The 25,339-nt window shown below is 45.5% G+C and overlaps 1 protein-coding gene and 1 long non-coding RNA gene across 6 annotated transcripts in view; both read left to right on the forward strand.

Moving 5' to 3' along the window:
- LOC142009104 (uncharacterized) overlaps window positions 1-15,307 on the forward strand; it is an 81,173-nt gene extending 65,866 nt beyond the window's left edge. For 3 of the 4 annotated variants that reach the window (XR_012644332.1, XR_012644331.1, XR_012644329.1), the window contains one exon: window positions 7,551-15,307. This is a non-coding gene — a long non-coding RNA (uncharacterized LOC142009104). The remainder of the gene's footprint in view (window positions 1-7,550) is intronic. The other variant, XR_012644330.1, reaches the window with a different exon arrangement.
- Window positions 15,308-21,999: 6,692 nt separating this feature from the next.
- ZFAT (zinc finger and AT-hook domain containing) overlaps window positions 22,000-25,339 on the forward strand; it is a 188,457-nt gene continuing 185,117 nt past the window's right edge. For both annotated transcript variants that reach the window (XR_012644333.1, XM_074986624.1), the window contains exon 1: window positions 22,000-22,206. Coding sequence is in view for 1 of the 2 variants with exons in the window: in XM_074986624.1 (XP_074842725.1) it covers window positions 22,188-22,206 (19 nt within the window). In the remaining variant the exon portion in view is untranslated. The remainder of the gene's footprint in view (window positions 22,207-25,339) is intronic.

Here is a 25,339-nt window from a genome sequence, read left to right on the forward strand (position 1 = left end):
TGTCAGGGATTCTGATAGGTCCTGATGTGAGTGCAAGGGACTGGACTCAAACACCTCTGAAGGTGCCTCCCAGCTCTATGAGGTAGATATAGCTCCATATTTAATTTTTAGTGTGCTAAAAATAGGGTGAAGTGGGGGAAGTACCACAGACTAGACACCTAGTTACCACTCCATCCAAGATCATAGGCACATACCCTGGTTGCTAGGCTGTGCCATAGTCCATGCCATAGGGTACCTGCTATTTTAGTGCATTAACATGTGTATGTCTATTCAAGGTGGAAATTACCACTCCAGCTGCTATGTGGGCATAGCAAGAGATCCGAGATTATAAACAGCTTTGTACCCTCAGATCCTTCCGCTGAGCTCAGGCACTGGATCAAAGAACTTTGAGTATGAAGGGGAGGAAAGCGACTAGCATGAATGTGCAGAGGCTAGCCTCTTGAAGAGCTACATTTTATTTGGTTAAGTAACTATTTGTAGTTGGTCAGGGTAGCTTTTGTCTAATTCCATTTGTTAGGTGCTAGCTAGAATAACGGGGGAAGTGGGCTGAGGAACTGTAATTTAAACAAGGCCAGCAAAACTGGCCTCCCAAAGCCAGTTTCTTATCTAGATGTCAGCTAGGATGAACCTTGTGTACAGAGCTTTAAGGTAAGGTAATTGGAAATACACATCTAGAACTGGAAAGGACCTCAGAAAATCATCTAGTCCAGTCTCCTGTCAGGACGAAGCACCATTCCTGAGAGCTATTTGCCCCAATCTCTAAATGGCCTCCACAAAAGTCTTGAACTCACTACAAGGGATTTAAGCAGACCAATACTCAAACCACTGAGCTATCCCTCCTCCTCCCTCTAGCTAGCAGTGTTGCAGACATCTATGGTGGAAGCATGGAGCTCTTGCTGTTGGTTCTCCTTTAGCTCTGAAAATGAGAGCTTTAAGATCATTAGGTGGTACTGACATTCTAGCTCATATTCCTACATACACTTTGGCATCTTTTTAGTATAAATCTCATTTTCTTCACACCGAGTCCCAAAGGCTATGATGCCTTAGTCCTATCCAAATAAAACTTGAAAGTTCTCTTTACATCTAGAGTATACAGACTAGTTTCTGATGGGAAAGAGGTTTTTGGGAAATGATACCAGGAGATTTATGATCTGATATCAGAGGAAATTATTGGCACTTGTGGAATACAATGGGAAAGAGCACACTGCAAATCTGCACCTGGGGAACACTGTTAAAAAGTGAGTTAGTCTTTAGTGAGTTAGTGACACAGCTCGGAATTAGATCTTTTAGGGCCTTAACCACAAGGCCCTGTTTGCTCAAAGAAGTGACCATGTCTGCAAAAAAATCATCAGTTTGGACATCTGAACAGGGAGTATATACATATATATATGTCTCTTGAGAAATGGGGGACGGTTGCTTAGCAAGGAATAACATCCATCCTGGGACGTAGTTTTATGATACTTAAACAGGAACTTTTTTTTTTTTTTTAAAAATCATTTTAAAAATTGGACAAAGTCATGCGAAAGGAATATGAAGGGGCATAGGGTGAAAAGTCAGTCAAATGTTTTGAGTTGAATGGGATAAGAAAATGAATCGCTTTTCACAATTTATGTGAAACATTGATGTAAATTATTGCTATCTTCTACACATGTTCCATCATGTTGATTCCTTCAAAAGAGAGTGGGTGAGATGAGGAAAAATATGTAGGCTGTTGGATTGGCAGAAAAGCTGAACAGTACTCTGGGCCTCAAAACAATTATGTTGTCTTTCTCTTGTGCTGTGTCATAGGATGTGGAAATCTAGAATTAGCATTAAGCAACAGGTTGACATACACTCATCCCTTGCTATACCAGCACAATTGGTTCCCAATTTTCTGCTCATAGGCAAAAACACGTAAGAGGGACACTAAATCATCATTAAATACATGTTAAAGTCTCTGATTGGTTCCTAGTGCTCCTAACTCAGCTAAGGAGAGGCAGCTTGTAGCGCTGCTTTTGAAAGGTAAGTGAAACTTGGGGGAGGGGTGTTGGGGAGGGTTAAAGGCTGGGGGCAGTTTGGGGCCATGAGCAGGAGGGAGGGTTAAAACCTAATGGTGGCTCTGGTAGAGGATGTGTTGGTTCTTTCCTCTGGGCTGCACTAGTGGTACCTGGGTTGGCGGGGTGGGGAGCTGCAGTAGGCCAGGGAGTTCGGAGCCCGGGCTGGGGTGGGTGTTGGGAGCAGGCTGGGCTGGGGGTGCAGGGGGAGCTGCAGGCTGGGGGAGTGTTGGGAATGGGCCGGGCGGGCAGGCTGGGCTGGAGGGTACGTGGGGAGCTGCAAGCCGGGGGGGTGGGAGGGGCAGGCATTGGGAATGAGCGAGGCCGGAGGGTGCAGGAGGAGCTGCAAGCTGGGGGGAGGGAGGGATGTTGGGAGTGGGCCACAGGATAAGGGAGAAGCTGCGGAGCATGGCTAGAGGCGCCTGACGACATGGCTGCGGGTACCCCGCCGAGGAGCCGGAGCCATTTCACAGCATGCTGCCAGCTACCCAGCCACATGGTGGGAGCTGCTTTTCCATGCACAGCTGGAGGTACCAGCAGCTGCTCCAGGCCGCACCAGCGGTTAGTCCTTAACTAACCTGTGGGGGAGGGGACCAGGCTGTGTGGATGTTGGGAGCCAGCCAGGTTATGGGGTTGTGGGGGGCCGTGGAGTCAATGGGGGGGTCATGCTGTGCTGGGTTGGGGCCACGGATCCAGCAGGGGGTCAAGCTGTGGCGGGTTGGGTCTGTGGGGCCAGCCAGGGTCGGGGGTCAGGCTGTGGTGGGTTGGAGCCATGGGGAGCAGGGTAAGGCTCATATTTGTGGGGGGATTTCACTCTTCTAGTGAACAAAGGTAAGTATGTGTCCCTCAATTTAGTGAATACTTATAAGTAAAGTACTTGTTTAATGAGGGATGAATGTATAAGGTCTTGAAACAGTTTTATCAGACCTAATACATGCTGACTCAAACCAATGATCCATCTAGTCCAGTAACTTCTCTCTGACAAGTCTCAGATACAGTAGTGGATTACGTGGGGCACCTGTGGGTGTTCCACTTTAGATGTCCATGTGTCCATGCTCTCATAGTCAGAAGCTTATGTTGGCAGTGCCCAGTTGGGTTGCATGTGCATGGTCTCTGCCTTGCACTGTTCATCATCATCACCTTCAATAATCATGGGCTCGGTGTCCACTGGTGTTGCAGTTGTGACACTGTCCACCAACCCCCACTCAGTTATTTCTCTACCACTCTAAGCTACAAGTTGGAGCATTCAGTAGCACCTTGCTTCTTTGTAGTTAGTTTTTCCATTTCATATAAGGTCCTTTTTGTTCTTATGTTAAGAGACAGAGTGAATAGCAGTGCCTAGCAAAACATGGGCTGCATCTACACTGCCTCTCCCTTTTGGAAGGGGCATGTAAATGCAAAGGATTGAAAATGCTAAAGGGGCACTGATGTGAATATTCAGCACATCGTTTGCATAATGGCGGCTACTTGCCATATTGACAGTGCCGCCTTCAAAATGCAAACTAGCTGTGTAGACTGGGTTCCTTCCTTTGAAAGCACCCTTCTCCCTAATTTATTTCAGGCTGTGGCTTATTGCCAGCCTGAAAGTGCTCCGTCCCCTTTAAGGGCCCTGGCCTGGTGGAGGACCATAGAGTTTTCCTGGTCTGTGTCAGAGTGGTCAGTTGGCCATGCGTTGGGGGGCTTGAGGCAGTTTATTTTGAAATAGCCCTTTGCCCCTGAATAAATGGCACTTATTTTTAAATAAGTGTTAATCCTAAAAGTTTGAGGCTTACTGGTTTTGAAATACTGCATCCACTAAAATAGTGCATGCATCATTTAGACAACATTCAAGTTATTTTGAGACATCTTGCATGTGTAAACATAGCCAGTCCAATTTAATATCTAAGGCTATCTCACAAGATGAGATTTTCTTTTGGCATTTCCCCATTCAAACCTAGATGGAAATACTGTAAGAACAGTCTTTTGTGTAGGAGTTTTGAACTTTTATATCTGTTCCAGCTGGAAACCAGAAACAGATTTATTCTAATATAAAACCACTTTTTAAAAGCATGATTCAAGATAAGTTCTAAACAATGGTATTCATACAAATTATTGATTGATTCATTGATATTAAAATGGAATGGGATCATCTAGTCTGACTCCTGTACAACAGAGGCTAAAGAACCTGATGCAGTAATTTCTGCATGAAGCACATAACCTGTGTTTGAGCTAAATATATTTTAGAAAGACATCCACTGTTCACTTAAAGACTGCAAGTGACAAAAAATCCACCAAATCCTGAGGTAAATTATACCAGTAGAGTTTGAGCCTCTCTAATCCAGCACCTTTGGGACCCGGCCAATGTCAAGTGAATTTGCCAAACCATGGGAGGTCAATGTTGTCTAGCAGCATTACCAACACTTTCACTGTATAGTGGGCTCTTAGAAAACATGTAGGGGTAAATTAGAGTTAAATAACAGCACAGAACGCTGAGAACCAGGATTGGTGGCTGTAAACAAACTTTATAGGACCACTGGAAACTTGGCCACCCCCATGATAAGTGGATATCCAACTGTTAGCCGGTGGCCGGGTAATGTGCGGTGAGGTACTCCCCTGGGTCCTAAACAACCCAGTGTTTTACTGTTAGAGCAGGGAGCTGCTAGCACTCCTATGGCCAGGCTGTAGTGACCAAACGGTTAAAGTTCTTTTTGTTGTGCCGGCTGCGTTGCAGTGACAAAGGATAACAGAGTCAGGCTTAGATCTTAACTAGTTGCAAATTTATTTAAGCTACAGTTATAAGCGTGCGGTTACAAAAGGCTATTGTTTACTTCTTATATGCTAGCAAAGTATAGGTGTTAACAAGTTACGTTACAATCCAATACAAAGATATCTGTTACCATCTAACACAATGATATCTTGATACAACGACATCTAGTTACAGAGCTCTAATTCTTTAGCTGTGCACAAAAAAGTCGGAGACCTAGCATGGGTGTATCTTACCCTCTCTGCATCTCTCGATACCAGCGTAGCCAAGCCGGATCGGTCACTCAATTCCGTGGAAAGATGAATACGAGGTTGGGCGTCCCCAGTTGTGGACCTCGGGAGTCAATCACCTGACCCGACCAGCAGGTAGTTGGTGGAGATGCACTCAAAGTTAGAGTTCTGCTGGACCCATCTTTTATACCCCTTTTTGGGTTACGTATTCTCTTTCTTATCTATGGTGCCAGATCATACTGGTCTGTCTTTGTGACGCTAGTTTGTTACAAGGGCAATTCTTACTTAATTTGCACTTGTAAGACAGGAGATAAGCAATTTGAGAGTACAGGACATTCTTTTTGTGTGGGCGGAGATTTCCCCTTCTGGGATGGTTGTGTGGTCATCAAATCCATCAATGCCAGCTGGGGTGATTTCTTGAGGGTCCCCCCCCTTGTTGACAGTTTGGCCCGTTAGCCTTCTATCTGTACTTTCTGCTTCTCAGGGTCACGATGAGCTAGCACATCTGGGCCTCAATGAGGGCATCAAAGACTGTGCTGTCAGCAGCCGTTTCCGTGCGCTGTGTGCTCCTCAGTGGGGGGGCGGGGCGCAGCAAGCAAGCTGGCTTGTAAGGGGGAGACTTTGTCTGGCTACACCAACTAACTAAAATCATGCTGGATGAGATTAGAGAGGTTCAACCTGTAGCTAATTGTCATCACTATTAAAAATGGCTTATTTGTAGTCTGAATTTATCTAGTTTGTGTCTAACCATTGTGTCTCATGCCAGAAGCTGGGATTGGATGATAAGGAATGAATCACTCAGAATTGCCCTGATCTGTTGATTCCCTCTGATTTAACACTGGCTAATGTCAGAGTCAGGATACTGTGCTAGATGGACCATTCATCACTTAGGTTAAGTAGCTGCTTATTATTAGAATTCTCTTTCCCAGATAAATACTTGTGTATTAGCATGAATTCTCTTTGATAACCTAAACTAATTTCTTTAGTCTCTCACTACAAAACATTTTTGGATCTCTAATGCTTCTTGTAGCTCTTTCCTGAAATCTTTCCAGTTTTTCAATTTTAATTGTTTACTAATTTTAAACAGTGCATTCAGGAAACGAAGATGCCACATAACTATAGTTGCACAGTTCGTTGCATACATCTGAACAACAATGTAATATTTCTGGAGGGCAAGTCATAGAAATAAAGCTACTTGTGTTCACTTTTGCAGGAGTAGATCCTTACTCTAACACTTTTAAGGGTAACAGAGAGGTAGCCATGTTTGTCTGTACTCCAACAAAACAAAGCAGCAGAAATGTAACACTTTAAAGAGTAACAAAATGATTTATTCGGTGATGAGTTTTTGTGGGACAGAGCCACTTCATGAGATCCAAGATGGATCTGATGAAGTGGTTCTGTCCCACAAAAACTCATCACCGAATAAATCATTTTGTTAGTGTGTTACATTTCTGCTGCTTTACTTTTAAAGGTGCATGGGACTAGGAGATCCTAACCTGTGTGGAAGAGGGTTAAAAAAAGCAAATCTAACTTTTTCATTTTCTTTTGAGTGTTAAAGTTATAAGACAGAGGGAAATCTAACCAGATTAAACTAGACTAGCAGGGTTTAAAAGCTATGCTGGTTTAACAGACTGAGGAAGTGATTAAAAAACTATTAGACACGTCTACACTAGAAATGAACTTCACAATTAATTTCGAAGTTAGGGCTTACTTCAAAATTAAGCGCAGAGCATCTATGCTTGTCGTACATTACTTTGAAATAGTGGTCGAAATAAGAGGGGCCCAACTTTGAAGTCCTTATTCCATTCCCGGGACGGGAATAGCACCCTAATTCAAAGTGTAACTTCAAATAGGATGTGTGTAGATGCTCCGCATCCCGTTACTTAGAAGTAGCACGTCTGCCATGCAGCAGCCTGCAGGAGCTTGGAAACACTCCAGCCAGCCCAGATGGGGCTCTATGGTCACTGCCAGCTATGTGTAAAGATGTAGCTACCCAGAAACCCCAGCAGAAAGCTAATAGCTTGCTACAAGCAGAGGGAGTACGAGCTCCCTGCAGTTCAACCACTCCCTGACCACATTGCAGTGACAGCCACTTCCAGCCAGCCACATCAGCCATCCAGGAACCCCACGCTCCCCCACTCCCCACTGAAGCCCATTGATGAGTCCTGCCAGGGGTCCCAGCAGACTAGCTAGCGCCAGCACAAAAGGGGCCCCTCTTGGAGGGAGGATGAAGTGAAGGACCTTCTTGCACTGTGGTGGGAGGAGGACGTCCTGCTCCAAACCAAGGTGCAATGACAAAATGTGGATGTGTTCGACTGCTGGCCAGGGACCTTACTGGCCAGGGGCACCCCACCAGGAGCAGCGAGCGTGTATGCACAAAAGTGAAGGAGCTCCAGCAGGCCTACTGGCAAGCCTGGGATGCTGTCAGCTGGTCAGGGGCCCAGCAAACCCGGTGCCCCCATTATGAGGTGCTCCACTGCCTCCTGGGGCCAAAGGAGGTACAACCCCCAGAGTACCTTCTGGACACTGCTGTCCCCCCAACAGAGCCTGAGGAGGAGCCAGAGGCAGCCACAGAAGAGTCAGGACTCACAGGCACCCACCTGGGGGATCGGGGACCGAGGCCAGGAGCAAGGACAAGGGTTGCAGCAATGGGACCTTTGTCATCACTCCTCTGGGACATTGAGCCAGGACACTTCCAGCCAGGCATCACCAGAGTTCATGGAGGTACCAGTTGGTAGGTATGGCATGTTTGGGATTCCACATGGCCTGGGGAGGGGGTGGCAGGGGGCCATAGTCCCACATGACACTTGGCACCTGCCCCTGCACAGCCCCATAGCCCACACACCTGTGGAATAGGGGGCACCAAACCTGGCCCAACCCTCACTATGTGGGAACCACTCTGCACCCAGGATGTAAGGAGGCCCCCCCCAGGACATCCGACAGCAGAGGCGGGGCCTGGGCCCCAGTGTCAGGACACAGACTCTTGGGCCTTCACCCTATCCCCTTCTGTCTCCACAGGTCCGCCTCCAGGAGCTGCCCCAGCCCCTTCCGGCACCAGCCTGCAGCTGTGGATGGCCAGGAATCAGCCACCCCACCTGAGCCCACATCTCTGCAGGTTCGCCAATGGCCGGGCGCTGCCACTGACAGAGGGATAAGGCAGTGGCTGCCAACAGGGCCATCCTGCGGGAGATGACCACAGTGCTCTGGGACTGGCTGGTGTTGAAGCAAGAGGTGTGGGTGCAGGACGCAGACAGCCTGGAAACTCTGACCTAGGTTGTGGCCACCGGCATCACCCAACCTTCCGTTCCCTCACCAGCCCACCCTGCAGCACCTCCCGTAGTACCCATCCCGCTGCTCCCAGGGCATCCACCAACCTTGGGGCCCTGCTCCAGTTGCTCTCCTGCCTGCCACCAGCCTGGCACTCAGGCAGAGGCTGGTAGCCTGTGCCACCCAGGGCTAGCAGGCCCCTCCCTTCCCACCAGCTTCCCCATCCTCCCCATGGCTCTTGCTGACCCTGAGGCCGCTGTACCTCCCCAATGCTCCTACCTTCCCATTGTCTTGGCCCCAGCCCAACCCCAATGTGGTCCCTGGACCCAGGCCGGTAGGGGGTCCCGAGGCTGCTGCGGTGCCTGTGCCTCCACCCCGGTGGACAAATGAGTCCTCACTCATCCCAGCTCCCTCCTGCAAGTTGGTTCCCTCCCCCAGTGCTCCTGCTCGATCTCTCTTGTATATAGTTTCCCCGTTGTACATAGTTGTAGGCACTCATTTTGTTTGGAGGTTTACAAACATGAAAGTTTTATTTACAACAGTAAGATAAACATTTGAGTTCCACCTCTTAGTCCCATGTCCTTATTGTGTGGTGTGGGGGTGGTGAGAGGTGGCAGCGCGGGGTGTGTGTCGTCGGGAGTTGGCTGGGAGAGGGTCAGTGCAGGCCCTGGGTGAAGGCTTCCCTCAGGGGTTCCCTGACATGCCCCCCCATCTTTGGGCACCTGGTGGCACAGGGCTGCGGGTGGCTGCTCATACCTGGCATTGGCCTGGTGGCCCAGCCCTGGATGAAGGGCTTTGCTTTACTCTCCACAATCTTGTGGAGAGCACAGCAACCCATGACCACCGCAGGCACCTTTGGGAGGCTAACCTTTAGCTTTATGAGGTGGCATCTAAATCACCCCTTCAGCTGCCAAAACATCCACTAAACTGTGTTCTTGGCATGGTTCAGGTGTGTGTTTAAAAACATCCTGGGACAGGCTGGTGCATCCTGTGTAGAGCCTCGTGCCACTGGTGCAGGAGGTATGCAGCATTGGCCACAATGCAGGGGGGCATGGTGATGTCTCCTACTGGTAGCTCCCCTAGGGGGAGGTAGGTGCCTTCCTTCATTCTGTGGCTGAGCCATGAGTTCCAAAACACCCGGGCATCAAGGGCCCTGTCCAACCATCCCATGCACATGTCCATGAACCTGCTCTGAGCATCAACAAGGGCCTGGAGGGCCACGGACTGGTACCCCTTTCTGTTTATAAAGGTGCTGGTGCTGTGTTCTGGGGCCCGGGTGGTGATGTGTGTGCTGTCCGGTGCACTGAAACAGTTGGGGGAGCCCAGGTCCATGAAGCCGGTGAGGCCAATGTCCATGTCCCTGATGGTGACCACATGGTGGAAGTGTAGGGTGTTGATTGCCTGGATGACCTGCATGGGGTGCAAGACCAGTGCATCCAGGAGTGTGTGGCTGGGTGCTGCCTGGCCCTGTGCAGGGCTCCCCTCCCCAGCTCCGTGCATGGCCAGCCCTTGCTGGGTGCCCCCCACTGGGTGCGTTGCCCCACCCTGGCTTACCGCAATCAGTGCTGCCCCAACGGTGACCTTGCCCACCCCAAACTGATGTTCAATGGAGCATTGGCTGTCCGGGGTGGCAACCTTCCAGAGGGCAATGGCTACCCTCTTGCACAGGGGGGAGTGCAGGCCACATCCTAGTGTCTTGGTGCTGGAAGGCTGGGGTGAGCCAGTGGCAGAGCTCCTCAAAAGTCTCCCTGGTCATCCTGAAGTTGCACAGCCACTGGTCATCGTCCCAGTCCCCCAGCACATGGTGGTCCCACCAGTCAGTGCTGGTGGGAAAACCCCAGCATCACTGGACCACTGGGGTGGGGCGCACCCACTGTCCCTGGCAGAGGGACTGCAGGAGGGGGCCTGTGTTGCTGGCCCTGTGGTGCTGCTGAAGGACGGCCACTGGCAGCATTGCCAGCAGGCTGGCCACAGCCTGAAGGAAATCCCTTTTTGGTTGCTGCTGCGGATCCATAACGGTCTTTGCAGTGGCTTGGCTCTGTTCAAAGTGTGCTGTGCTGTGCTGTGCTGTGTACAGCCTGGTAGCCCTGAGCACATGCAGGGTGTGTGTGTTGGGAGGGGTCCTTTAAAGGAGTGGCTGATTGCAGGCCCCAGGAGGCTTTGTCAGCCATGCAGCCTCTGTCCATGGCACTTCCTGGCCTCTTAATTTGAAACGGGCCATGGATGCATAGACACTTCCTTTCGAAGTAACGGGCCACTATTTCAAAATAGCGGATGGTGAAATCGATCCGCTTTGTGTGTGTATATGCATTTACAAAGTTCATTACTTCGAAGTTGAACTTGGAAATAAGCTGCTTCAAATTTATGGTGTAATGTAGACACAGTCACAGTGAGTTCTTTAGGGTCCTGTTAACATTTTATATCAATGCATATTACCTAATTAATTTAACCTCTTCTTTTAGGAAGATAATTAACTGTCACCCTCATTTCCCACGTAGGTAAACTGAAAGTGGGGGAGGTTAAATAAGGTCATGCTAAGTCAGTGGCTTGCTTCCAGTCACTAGGTAGTGGCCCACATTCCATGATTTAGAGTTATCTGCATTCATTTAAATACTACAGCTTGATTTCTTACTGTTTTGGTCAGCAGTTACTGCATGCGAGGTACTAATTCTGATTCCATCAAATTGCACTAGGACAACATCATTGAAATTAAAGGAGTTCTTTCTAATTTATATTGGTGGAAATGAGATCAGAATCAGATCTTAAGTATTCAGCTGTAACAATGAAGCCAAATGTGCACAGGTGTACACAGCAGTCTTACAAAACACACAGAGAGAATATACTTAGTATATAAGGTACATTATAAGCAAATTTTGTAAAGTTAAACACTCAGGTAACTTGACAGTAATTATTAATTTATTAGTGCTTCCAGTCTCAAAGTACAAATTTGGAAGTTAAACTCCATTTATTTGACAGACATTTTGGAACAATGAAACTTTCCCCACAAGGGTAAAACTCATCTGTAGAGGAGACAGAGCTTTCTCAAATGCTGGGTTTATCACTTTCAGCTTTTATCAAAGTTTGGAAATGGTTTGGAATGTCTTGGAATGTCTATCTGTTCTTCATGGGACCCCTTCTGCAAGACTTTCAAATCTTTGGATCATTTCCTTTGTTGGGGCAAGTATTATGAGCACCTCGTGCCTTGTGCTGTGGTATGTGCAGAGCCTAAGTTGCATTTACAGTGATGAGGATTCTTTGGAGGACACGGACATGCACAAACATGAAACACTGGAGAGGCAGAATGAGAAGATGCTGGCTGAACTCAATGCTTTGTACAAAGTGGATAACTGGTTCTGGTGCCAGGAAACAAACTCACCTGCAGAACAATACTGTTCCACAAATGTATGGGATGATCAGTAGTAGCTACAAAACTTCAGCTTGTATAAGGCCACTTTTAAGGATTTTTGCAAATTGCTTTTTCCCACCCTCAAGCACAGAAGTGCCAAAATGAGGCCTGCTCTGACAATTCATAAGTGTGTGGCAATAGTTCTGTGGAAGCTTGCAAATCCGGACAGCTACCTGTCAGTGGGCAGTCAATTTGGAGTAGGCAAATATACAGTGGGGACTGCTACTATCCAGATCGCCAAGGCAATCAATACCCTTCTGATACAGAAGACAGTGACTCTGGGAAATGTGTTGGTTATAGTGGATAGTTTTGCCATGATGAGTTTCTCTAACTGCATCAGGGTGACAGAAGGAACACACATCCCTATCTTGATACCAGACCACTTTGCCATAAAGTACATAAAATGCAAGGGGTACTTCTGCATGGTATAGTAGGCCTTGGTGGATTACAAGGGCCATTTCACCAACATCAATGTGGGATGGTCGGAAAAGGTGAACAATGTGTGCGTCTTTAGAAACTTTGGCCTGTTCAGACAGCTGCAAAATGGAACTTTCTTCCCAGACCAGATAATCACCATTGGAGACATGGAGTTGCTAAAAGTGATACCAAGAGATCCAGCTTACCCCTTTCTTGCTTGGCTCAGGACGCTACACACAGGCAGCCTAAACTGCAGTAAGGAGTAGTTCAAAACTATACTCTGAGCAAGTGAAAAATGGTTGTAGAATGTGCATTCAGTTGTTTAAAACCCAAATTCAGAAGTCTCCTGACTTGGTTAAACCTCTGCAAAAGCAACATTCCCCTCACAATAGCAGGCTGCTGTGTGCTCCATAACTTATGTGAGATTAAGGGGGAAAATTTCATGCTGGGTTGGAGGGCTTGCTTGTGCTCTAGGAATATATCTTCTAGATGTTTGTCTTCTTCAGATTTGTGCCAGTCTAACAGATGGATTGGGGTGGAGGTCAGTGGTGAAAAGAGCTCATTGTTGTGCAGACTTGCAACAGAACATAAGCGAAGGCCAGACATTAGGGAGATACGTTTACTATAGACAAATTGTACAACACACAATTTAATGAAAGAGCCTCTGTCACAAACTATAGAGATGTGTTGTGTACAGGGACAAACTTTTGCTTTTAAGCATTCTCTGTGCAGCAGGTATTGCACAGAGATCTTAAGGGACCTGCTTAACTTGTTTCACTTCCATTCATGGTAAGACACAGACTGGAGTATACTTTCAAGCCTGTAATTCCAAAAGCAGTTTCTGCAGCTGTCCATGCTGCAAGGGACAGGGAAGGAGGAGAGGATGGTGCTTTGAAGTTTTAGCAGTCACAGTCAGTGCCTGCTTCCCCTCTCCACTTTGCCAGGACAGTGAGAATCTCCCTTTCTCCAGGAGTGTGGAGAAGGGAAGGAAGTTAGGGAGGGCATGGCAGTGCAGTTGTGATATCAGGGCTGTGTCTTTTGTACATGCCACATGTTTCTCCTCTTCACTCTGCTGGGATGGTGAAAGTTTCCCTTCCCCCAGAAGTCTGCGGGGGAACAGGCAAGGCATGGCAGTGCAGCTTGTGCTTTCCTCTTCTGGGCTCTGTGTGGCTCTCATGGTTGCTGTATGCTTCAGCCCTCCCCTTAAGTTGGGACAGTGAAAGTTTCCCTTCCCCCAGGACCCCAGAGAAGGTAGGGGGTTAGTTTGGGCATGGCAGAGCATCTCATGCTATCATAGCTTAATGGTCCTTCCCCTGCTTCCTCTAGGCTGAAGTTTGAAATACCAGCCTGCTTAGAATAACACACATTAGTCATGCGGGGATGCTGACTGAATACAGGCAGAAAGCTGGTCAGTATGCTGCACTGTTCTGTGGTGCACTGATGCCAGATTACTTACTGCTGGCCTGGTGTGGAAAGGTGTCCTATCATGGATATTGAAATAAGGTAAGCCTCATGAGAAGGATTAACGTGTACCTGCCTGAGAGCTTTATGGAGATGTAGGGATGATTGGCTTTCCGTTCCCAGACAAGTTAACAAGTTGTTCTGGTGGGGGGCGGGGGGGCAGGAGAGTTGTGCTGTGTAGGTACAGGAACCATCATAGATCACACCCAATTGCCACTTGTAGCATGGTTGAAAATGAGAATGCAACAGAGGTGCCCAGCCAGCCATCAGAGTTCAGCTATAAACTGTCCTGGGAGGATGAGATATATAAAATATGAAGAACTTAGTTAACTTCAATATTGTCTTTTTATTAAAATATTGCCACAGAATTAGAATCTAAACCAGAAAAAAACACTGTGTACACAAGAACCAAAAACAGAAAGTGACCAATTCATTTTTAGTGTCCTAAATGAGGAGTAAAAATGTGGTGAAATGACATAATGTATGATGGTGTTATTTAGAAAAAAACCCAAAGCAGCAATGTTTTCAGTAGATGATTTTTATCTTTGAAGTGTTTTGTTTACCAGATGAAATGTGCAATGACTGAATGACAAGCATAATGCTGAAAAATCTAAGTATATGAAAGATGGCCATTAAAGTCAAATATAATATACATATTTCAAATAGTAAAGCTTTTGTACAAGTCCTATGTCAAAAAGTGTGAAGCTTCAAGCAGTAACTGAGCATCCCCTTACCAGAGAAAACACCTGAATACTCTGAAATGGTTTAGCTAATTAAAACAAAGTAATACTGCCTACAAGGCAACAGCTGGAAGAAAGAAATACTTTGTTTTATGCAATATACATTTAGCCAATAGACTGCACAACCAGGGAGGGAATATTATTAATGGAAATAGCTTAGTAAGTTTTGAAAGATTTTCATTTATGATTAAGAACAGCTTCAGTTACCCCTTTCATAATATTAAAATAGCAATGATAGGCATATATCATGCTGCAACAATCTACCAAGCAGAATGTAAAAGAACACTCCTTACACATCGTTCAGCACTAAGGCAGGGGTTACATCTTCCTGTGAATTCTTCAGCACTAGACAGGATTAGAAACAGGCTTGCAGATCAGAGGAACATCTCTGGGAATCTGTGGGAACTGAGGGTGCTTAGCACTTTCCAGGATCAGACCTTAATTTAACCTTACTACACATTTGTTAGGGTCAAGTTGCACCATTAAAGAACTGGTCTGTGTTGGGGCATGTGTGGATGTGTACAATCCTAAAAAAACATGGAAAGAGATTGCGCTTGTGGAGTCAAAACTCAGGGTGGTACTTGGCCTGTACCATTCCAACAGATCACTACAATGGCTGATATGAGGTAGAGGCCAGATGCACATCTACGAGCTCCTGGAGGCAGACTCATCTGAATGCCAGGATTGCCTTTGTCCTAGTCTTGAATGGAGTGTACAAATGAGGAAAGGTTCCAACCTCTCTTCATAGCATAGCTCAAGATCCATTTACAAAGAGCCCTTTAAAGTGCAATATGATTCTGAAAAGTCAATGTGTAAAATAACTTCTTACACAGCAAATCTGCTCCCCTTTTGTATTCAGTCATAAATGCTGAGTGACAACATTTCAATACTAATTTCTGCACAATCAGCTCAGCTATGGAAGAGTGAATTGGATTCAGTTCTGACTCATATCTCATAAGCACAACTGTTAACTAATTATCAAATAAAAAACTAGCTGTGTCACCCCAATGTCTTCAGGTTCTTCCCTGAATTACTGCTGCCACAACCCTCTGAAGGCAATAAGGTTGAGGTGGTATAACTGAGGCCATCTTTTTATTACTCATGACAACAGATGAACAGAAAGTGAGACTTGCTTATTTCACACTAAATTTGCTGGCCTGATAATAACAGAAAAAATTCTTGTAAACTGAGAAAATCTGAGTACGAAATCATTGAAAGAAAATATGAAATCTCTGTTGCTCTCTCTCTCACTTTCCAGTCACACTGCTCTTTATATATATGTATGTATATATATATATATATAGGTAGTCTGTTGTGTCCAATGATGACGTCTTGAGCTTGCACAAGTTCATTGGTTGTGGAATCGCATGTGGTCGAGGAGTCCAAGCTTTGAATGGCATGGGTGTTCACAGTGGGGGCAAGGGAATTATCCTGGCTCTGTTGGTGCGGCAGCTGCTGTTGCTTTCTTCCTCTCATGAACATCAATGAAGCGTACGCGTCACTGCTCTTCAAAGTTGTGATATGCGTGTTGTACGAAAGCACGCCAGCCTGTTCAGTCTTTTGCATGCTGCTGTAGCTGATCTGGTTTTAAACCAGCATGAGCAACGTTGGCCTTCCCACAGTCTTTATACCTCTTGTGAGGCCTACCTTGATTCCTTTTTCCCTGGGAGAGTTCACCATAGAGGAGTTGCTTGGGAATTCTTGACTCCTCCATTCGTATGACATGCCCTGTCCAGCGAAGTTGGGCTTTCAGAATTATGTCTTCGATGCTCGTGGTTCCTACTCTGTCCAGGACTTCCAGGTTTGTAACTCTGTCCTGCCATTGAATGTACAGTACTGACCTCAGGCTGCGTGTGGAAGCACTCCAGCAGTTTTATATGTGTTTCGTACAAGGTCCAGGTTTCACAGCCATACAGGAGACTGGTCAGGACTACAGCCTTGTACACTTTCAGTTTAGTGGACTGTCGGATATTGTGCTGATTCAATACTTGTGCTCTCAGACGTCCTAGTGCCTGGCTGGCCTGGCAGATTCTAGCATTGATTTCTTTGTCAAGGGAGCCATCACTGGCTGTCACACTGCCAAGGTAGTTGAACTCCTCTACTGTTTTTAACTTTGTTCCTTCAATAAAGATTGAAGCAGGGAGAACAGCAGATCCTGGAGTTGGTTAAAACAGTACCTTGGTCTTTCCTGAGCTGATGGTCAAACCAAAGAGGCGAGTGGCATCAGCAAACTTGTTGACGATGAGCTGGAGATCAGATTCCTTGTGTGCCATAAGTGCACAGTAGTCAGCAAAAAGGTCTTTACCCTGCTCTTTAGCATACAGATAAGTGCATCATTACTGTAAAATGGAATATTAGTATCTTCCCAGGATCTCAGTCTTACAATTGGCAGAGTAAATAATATACTGGATATATAATGAGAATGACCAAAAATGTTTAATAGATTTTTAAAGGAAAGAAATATCCCTTATATCCTATATAACAAAGGTAAATGAAAAGCTCAGTTAGTGCTATGAGAAAGGAACTAGCTTTATTTTTGTTCTTTATTAATGTTCAACAAATAACAGTGAAAACAATTCAAATCCTGCAAACCTTGAGTTCCAGAGTGGTCCTTATTCATGTGCAAATGATGCAGGCACAGTCGTACTTCCCATCTCAGAAAGTGTCCTAACAAGATTCAGATAGATTAGGCTGTGATCTGAGGAGATGGCAGAACAGTGATTTGAGGAAATGGCTTTCCTATAGAACTCCTAGCAGCAGGATATGCATCTATCTATTGCCAATAAAACAGGGTTATGAAACACAGCACTTTCAACCCAGTATTTTCTGGGCCAAGATGGTCTGTCATGGACATGATGTTTTCAACTAGAGCCAAAGAGTGCCAAGAATTTGCATGACCTCTTATAACTTTTGTTCAAAGATACTTAGGTTGGGTCAACAGGCAATGGTGTTCTAGAAGGTTCCTCAAATTCAGCAGCTGTGAAGTGTGTATCCCAGAAAGGGGAATATACAAAGTCCCCTATGGAGAACTGCCATTTATGCTGATTGTGCAATAGCCTTGAAGCAACTGTAAAAACAAAGCAATCAAGCACTGCTCATGCCCAAGTAAGAGGTTGTAACTACATGAAAGGGCAAAAACTTTGCATAGCAACATTTTACAGTATATTAAAGAACAACATGACCAGATTATGCCCTTAGCAATTAATCAAACTAAATCACATGCTTATCTAACAAAGCAAAAATAGTTCTGTATAAAAATAGTCCAGTTCATAAGATAGCCCTTCTCTGTTTATCTGATCTGGTTCATAGTTGCTTTGTGCTGCAATGTCCTGTGTTAAGAATATGGATGGAAAAGTCCTAAAGTCAAATAAATAAAGCATCCATCAATGTTCAGAAAAGACCCATCTCAGTTCTCAGTAGTCTGACCTTCTAAAAGAGAAAAAACAAAACAAAACCCCTCAACCACCCCCTCCTCCAAAAAACCCAACAGGGCCACTTTCTGACAAATGAGAGAATTGTGCAGCTACATCTGAAGAACTGTACTCACAACTAAGTACAGAACTTGTTCAGTAGAACTGCTTGGGCTGAGAACTGGAGGAAGCCAACTTTCATATGTTTTTTGGTTTTTTGCGCTAGACTCCCCAGTTGGCATAGCTGAAACTGATTTGAACATTTTCTGGTGATTTTTATTTCACTAAGGCTGTGTCTACACTAGCTCCCAACTTTGAAGGGAGCATGGTAAGTAGGGAGTTGGTAGATTACTAGTGAAGTGCTGCAGTGCATTTGCAGCACTTCATCAAGCTAATTCTCCCCCGCAGCAACTTCGAAGCGGCAAACTTCGAAGTGCCGGCTTGCATGTAGCTGTGGCTAACCCACCAGTACTTCAAAGTGCCTGGGCTACTTCAAAGTCCCTTTACTCCTCAAAATTTTGAGCTTAATGAAGTGCTGCATATGCACCGCAGCACTTCATTAGTAATCTCCTGACTCCCTACTTACCATGCTCCCTTCGAAATTGGGAGCTAGTGTAGACACAGCCCAATTCTTTTGGAAACTCCTATGCTTCAGCTGAACTTTTATTATTAAAACGGTTTTATATTTGGATATTTAAAACAGATTCTCTTACTTCAATTAAAATCTTTTATTTCTAGTCCTATATTTGTTAAATAGTAAGACCAATTTCTCTGTCTTTTGCTGGTGTCCACATACATGCCAAAATCACTCTTCCTTCCTACTTCATCTTAAATTTTTCAGGCTATATGTATTTCATTAACTCATCCTTTCCCCATAAAATGTTCTCTTCAAACTCACTATCTTAATTTTTTTTCTGGGAACTTGAGGTAGTATTTCTATATTATACTATAGAAGAGTAGTCAGCACTAAATTCAGTTTCTAGTGATGGTCTAACTAGGAGTGTGCAACCAGGAAGAAAATGCCATTGTGATACTTCTCTTAATACAGTCCAGCACTTTAATTGTTTTGATATTTTTTCACTGCAGTATCAAACTGAATGTTTGTTCTGCTCTTTTGTGCCTCCAGTCTATTTCTGCACTACTGCTGTCCATTTTTACTGTATTAATATTTATTTGCAAGTACTTGTTAATTTTAATTCCCCTCTGCTGGTTCCTCTAATTTAATCAGAATAGACTAGATTATTGCTGTTGCAGTAGCTTTGAAACAAATATTTCCCCATATCATGTATTTCAAAATTTCATAAAAGCATTTTCAGTTTCTTCCTCATGACTTCTCACAAAAACTTGTCTTTTGTCTATCTCTACACTAGAGTGTTTTGTCTAAAAAATCGGTGTTCGTGTACTAAAAATGCATTCTTGTTGACAGAACGCCTTTTTTGACAGAATCTGTTGACAAAAAAAACATATGCAAACTTGTGCAGGTAATTAGCATTGCCATGCAAGATTTCACTCTTGGTACTGGGGTTTGCTGGCAGTACAGAGGCTGTGTGGACGTGCCTCTGTACTGTTGGTAGACCCCTCGGCTGAGAGCAATTAGCCACGCGAATTTGCAAATGGTTCTCCATTTGCAATTTCATGACCTGTCATTAGCATAGCGCTGCTGGCAGCAGCGTTGTGCTAAAGTGCAGTCTAGAGGCAGCCAGAGGGTCCACGTTTTTTGGTCAACAGATTCTGTCAAAAAAGGCGTTCTGCCAACAAGAATGCATTTTTAGTACATGAGCACTGATTTTTTCAACAAAATGCTTCAACGCAAGGGGAGACACTGGCCATGTGACTACCCCATACCACTCTTAGCCTAGTGGAGGGACCCACCCCTTCCTGTCCCCCCCACAGCCTCTCCCTTTCCTCCAGACCCCAACTTCAAGGAATGGACACCAGGAATTTAAAGAACGAGATTCTGAGTGTGTATATGTAAATACAGCTCTCTCCTGTGTGCTTCAATGCTAGATATTCCATCTATACAGTGGTGTTTTGCCTACTATAATCAATTTTGTTATTGTGGGACCACAAATTATGTTAATACTAAACACAGAAATTGTGAGATGTCATCACCAACGCTTGCAATTATTGGAGAAATATAGAAAAGACAGACTGTTTAATTCATTTCAAAAGGTGAAAAGCACTGTCAGCTTAAATAACTTTTGATGGAAGAGGGACTCCTTGCCAGAACACTGAAAGAGTGGAGCTACATGCCTGTCTGATGCAACCTAAAAGAATTAAAGGGGTTTCTTGTCACAGTTCATTGGCACAGCCAAAATGGGCTTCATGAGGAGCTTTTTCATTATTTTAAATTTACTTCAGTGGATGCTGTAAACTTATTATGGCTGGACTGTGTTTTAGGCCAAGAGCTGAAATCACTTTGATTAGCCCCAGATGAGTCACCAATAACCTGAGTAAGATGCTGCGTTATCTCCCCTACTCAGGCTGGAAGATGAACTCTCAAAACACAACCCCCTAAACTCTGGATGTTTTCTGAAGAATTAAATGTAATAAGGGTGGCTTTTTTGAAGAAGTTATTTAAAAACTGATGTCTGAAGATCCAAGCATTTAAAGCTTAATACCAAGCCTGATTTGATTTTACAATCTGCAGCAACAAACTAGTGAAATGTTTACAATAAATTTTAAATTACTGTCCTGTAGACACATCTTTCAGAGGAGTAGCTGTGTTAGTCTGTTTCAGTAAGCAAGAGGAATCCTGTGGCACCTTAAAGACTAACACATAATTTGGACTCAAAAGTTTATGCCCAAATAACTGTGGAAATCTTTTAACGTGCCCTGGGATTTCTCATTGTTTTTAATGCACAACTGTTTTGTTTTTTTTGCTAGTAGCTTCAAAAACTGACATTTGCAACACGCCCATTCAATGGCTTTGTTATCACTTAACAGCTCTTTCATAGCTTCAATATTATGTTAATAGGTTTGGTGACCTAGAAGACATTTCACCTTTAAGATGACAGATTCACTAGTGTGAAGGGAGAAAAGACTCTCACCAAGCTGCAAAAGGAGAGGGATAGGAAGAGGTTGAGGCCATAAAAGCTTAGACACCAGCTTCCCCAAGTTCACCTAGAGCTGTGTCAGGGAATGCTCTGGGCATAGCAGAACTTCTGGTACAGTACAATCAAAACAAACAAGCAGTCAAGTACCACTTTAAAGACACAAAATAATTTATTGGGTGATGAGCTTTTGTGGAGCTGGCCCACTTCCTCAGAGCTGGAGGTCTGTAAGCTGAGTACTTGGCTAGCTACTGAGGAAAAATTCAAATGCCACCCAGCTGATCAGCAGAGCACCTGTTTCTATGGGTGATGCACAACACCCCATACCTTGATGAGATAGCTCAGTGGTTTGAGTAGTGGCCTGCTAAACTCAGGGTTATGAGCTCAATAGCTGAGGGGTCCCTCAGAGATCTGAGGCAAACCCATTTTAAAAAAAAGGTGGGGGGAAGGGGATGGTGCTTGGTGCTGGCAGCAGACTGGACTCAATGACCCCCTGAGATCCTTTCCAGCTCTATAAGATGTGATGTGCACACAATAAAATTTATTCCACTCACACATGACAAAAATTCAAGGGAAGGTTGGTTGTGACCGCAGTGTGGTAATACCTGTGCTTGCTGGACCTGTTTCCTGTAACAGCATTCAACAGTGCAGCACCACAGGCTGTACCGGCCCATCCAGAAAACCTTCACCCACAGAACGATACGCAGCAAGCCAGCTAGGAGAAAGTTCACACAGAGCGCGCACGGGCCATACTCGCACCTCCACCACAGGGCGAGCGTTCTCGGACTGGCGCCGGCGCTCGAGTCTCCTGCAGCTACCGACAGAGAGGGAAACTGAGGCACAGCCGTGCCACGCCCAGGGCGGCGGAGGGAAGCCAGGTCGGGCCAGGAAAGGGAGTTTCAACAGCACCGTCCTGGCCCTCGTCCCACAGCCCCGTGCGGGGCCGTAAAGCGCCGCCTAGGTGTCTCCGAGCCAGCAGCAGCGCCCGAGCCGGGGGCAAAGGGCGGAGAACCCGCCAGCCCATCGCACAGGCAGGGCGGCTGCGATTCGCACCGACACCCCCGCTCACATCAACGGCCTCAGAAAGGCGCAGCGGCCGCGAGGCCAAGCGCGACGGAAAGAAGCTCACGCCCCACCCAACCGAAACTCGGCGGCGGTTGGGCGGCGGCGCGCGCACCTCCCCGACCCCTCCCTTCCCATCCCCTGTGCCCTCGCGCTCTCCGTGCGACGTCGCTGAGGAAGAAGCCGCCGTGTCGGACGCGGCAGATTCGCCATAACCCGCCGCCTCGCCTCGCCTCTTTGACCCCCGTTAAAAATAATATCAGAGAGGCCCGAGGAAAGCAACGGGGCGGCCTAGCCCTCGGGGACGAAAGTGCTTTAAAACCCTCACCTCGGCCTTATTTCATTCCCCCCTCCCGCGACAGGCTATGGAGGCTCCGACTGCAGGTGAGCGGGGCTGCGGGTCTAAATGTGAGCAGTGGGGGGAAGGGAAGGCGCGCGGAAGGATTCTACCCTGGGAGGAGGGGGAGCTGAAAAAGTAGTTCCGTCTTATCGGTATTATATAATGATCTTCCGCTTACGGGAAGTAGTTCTCGTACAGATTATCTCTAGTCACGGCCTGCGAGCTCCGCTCTAGCACCTCAGCCGCCGACGTCCCCGGCAGCTTCTCCAGCCCCACCACAACCGACATCCCGGCGCTAATTAACCAGCCCGCCCTTTTCCACGCCAGCCCCCGGCCAACTGCCCCCCTTCGTCATAGCCAACCCCCTCCCATCTCCTCCGCCGCTCAACCACCGCCACCGCAGCACTGATTGCCCCCCCCGCCCCTCTGCCGTTAATTTAGGTGGAAAAGCCCCGCTGGAGCTGAGGAGCGCCTGGGATTTGCCTTACTTAGGAAGGGGCCGGGCCGGGCCGCTCCGCTCCCAGTCTTCCGCGGTGGGAGACTCCTCTCAGGGCAGGGGAATCCCCTGCTGTGGGGGAGGGGAGCTGTCCTTTCCCTTCGGGGTTTCAGAGCCCTGTTCAGTTCCCCACTTGCCCCGCTATGGCAGCGAGCTGCTACGGGTGGGTGAAGGGTCTTGGAAGTGATGGAGAGGAGCCCGCACCCTTTCCTGCTGGGTTGTGGGGGTCCCCCCAATAATAGAAGGGGTGGAGGGACTCAGACCACCCATCCCCCACTAGGCTGACTGGTGAGTAAGGGTTTTGGGCATACCCTGACTCAGGGGTAAGCAAAGTTTTTATGTCCGGCCCCACTTTTTGTCCTGGCAATTAGAGGATCCCCCAACCTGTCTAATGTCATCCAAAGTGATAGAGATTTTGGTCATGCTCACATTACAAAACAAACAGAGCAGTCCAGTAGCACTTTAAAGACTAACAAAATCATTTATTAGGTGAGCTTTCGTGGGACAGACCCACTTCAGACCATAGCCATACCAGAACAGACTCAATATTTAAGGCAGAGAGAACCAAAAATAGTAATCAAGGTTGACAAATCAAGAAAAAAAAATATCAGGGTGAGCAAATCAAAGAGTAGAGGGGTGGGGAGGGGAGTCAAGAATTAGATTAAGCCAAGTATGCAAAAGAGCCCCTATAATGACCCAGGAAATTTGCATCCTGGTTCAAACAAGGTGTTAATGTGTTGAATCTGAAGAAACCCTTTGGGCACATGCATAAAAATAAGTCTGTAGAATGTTAAAACTTCATTAATTGGTATGTAAATGTGAATACACGTGCATAAAAACAGTAACACATTTCAATATTTTTAATGAGATGGGCAGGCCTGAGACCTAGCAGCCAATCATGCTGTGGCCCCACTTGAAATTTCATGCGCCACTCAGGCGGCCTGCACCCACATTGCTCACCCCTGCTCCAACTTACCAAGGCACAGACAGTGTCCATTCCTTGATGCATTTGCTTTCAACTCTCAATTTTCTGTAAAACTTGCTATCAGTGAAGTGCCCAAATACTTGATTGCTAATATACACGCCATACCATTAAACTTTCACACCTACATCTTGGATATGGCTGATTATATCCAGTATCTTTTGTGTCACTCTTAAATAAAACTTTCATTTTTAGATAATCAAAGCATGACAGGGTCACCTAGGTATACAGAAACTGTTTATATCAACCTGTGTACTATGTAGTTTTTAATACAAGCTTCGATAATTGTTCTAATTACTTTTAGGGAAGATGTAGTCCTAAATCTCTATAAGGAAGTTTCAGTGTGCCAGGATGTATTTAGATACACCTTACTTTTGCTACATTAGGGCCGTGTCTACACTAGCCCAAATCTTCGAAATGGCCATGCAAATGGCGATTTCGAAGATTACTAATGAGGAGCTGAAATACATATTAAGCGCCTCATTAGCATGCCGGTGGCCACGGCACTTCGAAATTGCCGCAGCTCGCTGCTGCACAGCTCATCCAGAGGGGGCTTCTTTTTGAAAGGACCCCACCAACTTCAAAATCCCCTTATTCCTATCTGCTGATTTTAAAGCATTTAAATAATGTCAATAGAGGGGGATAGGCAAAATTTATGTTCTTACCGTCCCTATGTGACCACTTAAGCCTTAATGTACCATTCACTTACTGTACCATACATTTAAGCATTTTAAAAAACATTTAAAGAAATGATCCTAACACAGAGTACATTTTAAACCATTTTCATCCTGTGTGCAATTTTTTAACTTGCTGTTACCATACATAAATTTAAAGCATTTTAAGCAACATTTAAAGAAATGCTCCTAACATAATATATATTTTTAAGCCATTTTTATGCTATGTGCAGTATTAAACAAAGGAGAGTCATGGAGGATGCTGGGAGGATTTCCATTTTCTAAATGATTTAAAGACTTAAGTTCAGGGAATTTTTATGTTGTGTTCCTCAAAGTTTCAATGGTGTAATTGTGAAACAATTTATATCGGACCGACTTATATTGAGGGCTGACTGTATTTCAAATGTCTGTAAAAGCATTTTATGACTAGATATGCAAATGGAAGAATCAATATATATTATATAAGTGAGGGCATAGATTAAAATTCTAGACTTCTTGGATTATGGCTCCAGATCAGTAATGTTTGATTGTCTTGAATGTCTTGAACCTGGGTTTAGGTATGTTATGCAAAATGAGTTCAGTTTCAAGTGATTTCAAATAGATTTGTGGATGTGCTACACTTCTGCATGTTAGATTTGAGGCATCTCAAGTAGAGTACTGAAAAATCACTGACCAGTTTTGAGGATGTTTGTTTATTTTCTTATGAGGGTCATGAATGTCTTAAGTGTCTTTGGTGTCAGGACACTCAGTAAATTCTAGGATTTGGTCTTTAAAATGTAGACTGCAGCAACTGCGTTTGGCCACGAGAGGTTGCTACTAGAACACGAAGTATGACTTCTGTTGTCTGTGAATAAGATAACTATAGCATTGTAGAACATTTACTTAGCTATTTGGTTCATGTGTTTAAAATAATTATGTGAGGGAAGGGTATGTGTCCTTGGATAATTTGTACAGTTACTGTAGCAATACAAACCCTTACCAACATGATAATCAACTATTCTATATACTGAGAACTTAACTGTTGT

This window comes from Carettochelys insculpta, chromosome 2 (genome assembly GCF_033958435.1).
Source record: "Carettochelys insculpta isolate YL-2023 chromosome 2, ASM3395843v1, whole genome shotgun sequence".
Classification (NCBI taxonomy): domain Eukaryota; kingdom Metazoa; phylum Chordata; order Testudines; family Carettochelyidae; genus Carettochelys; species Carettochelys insculpta.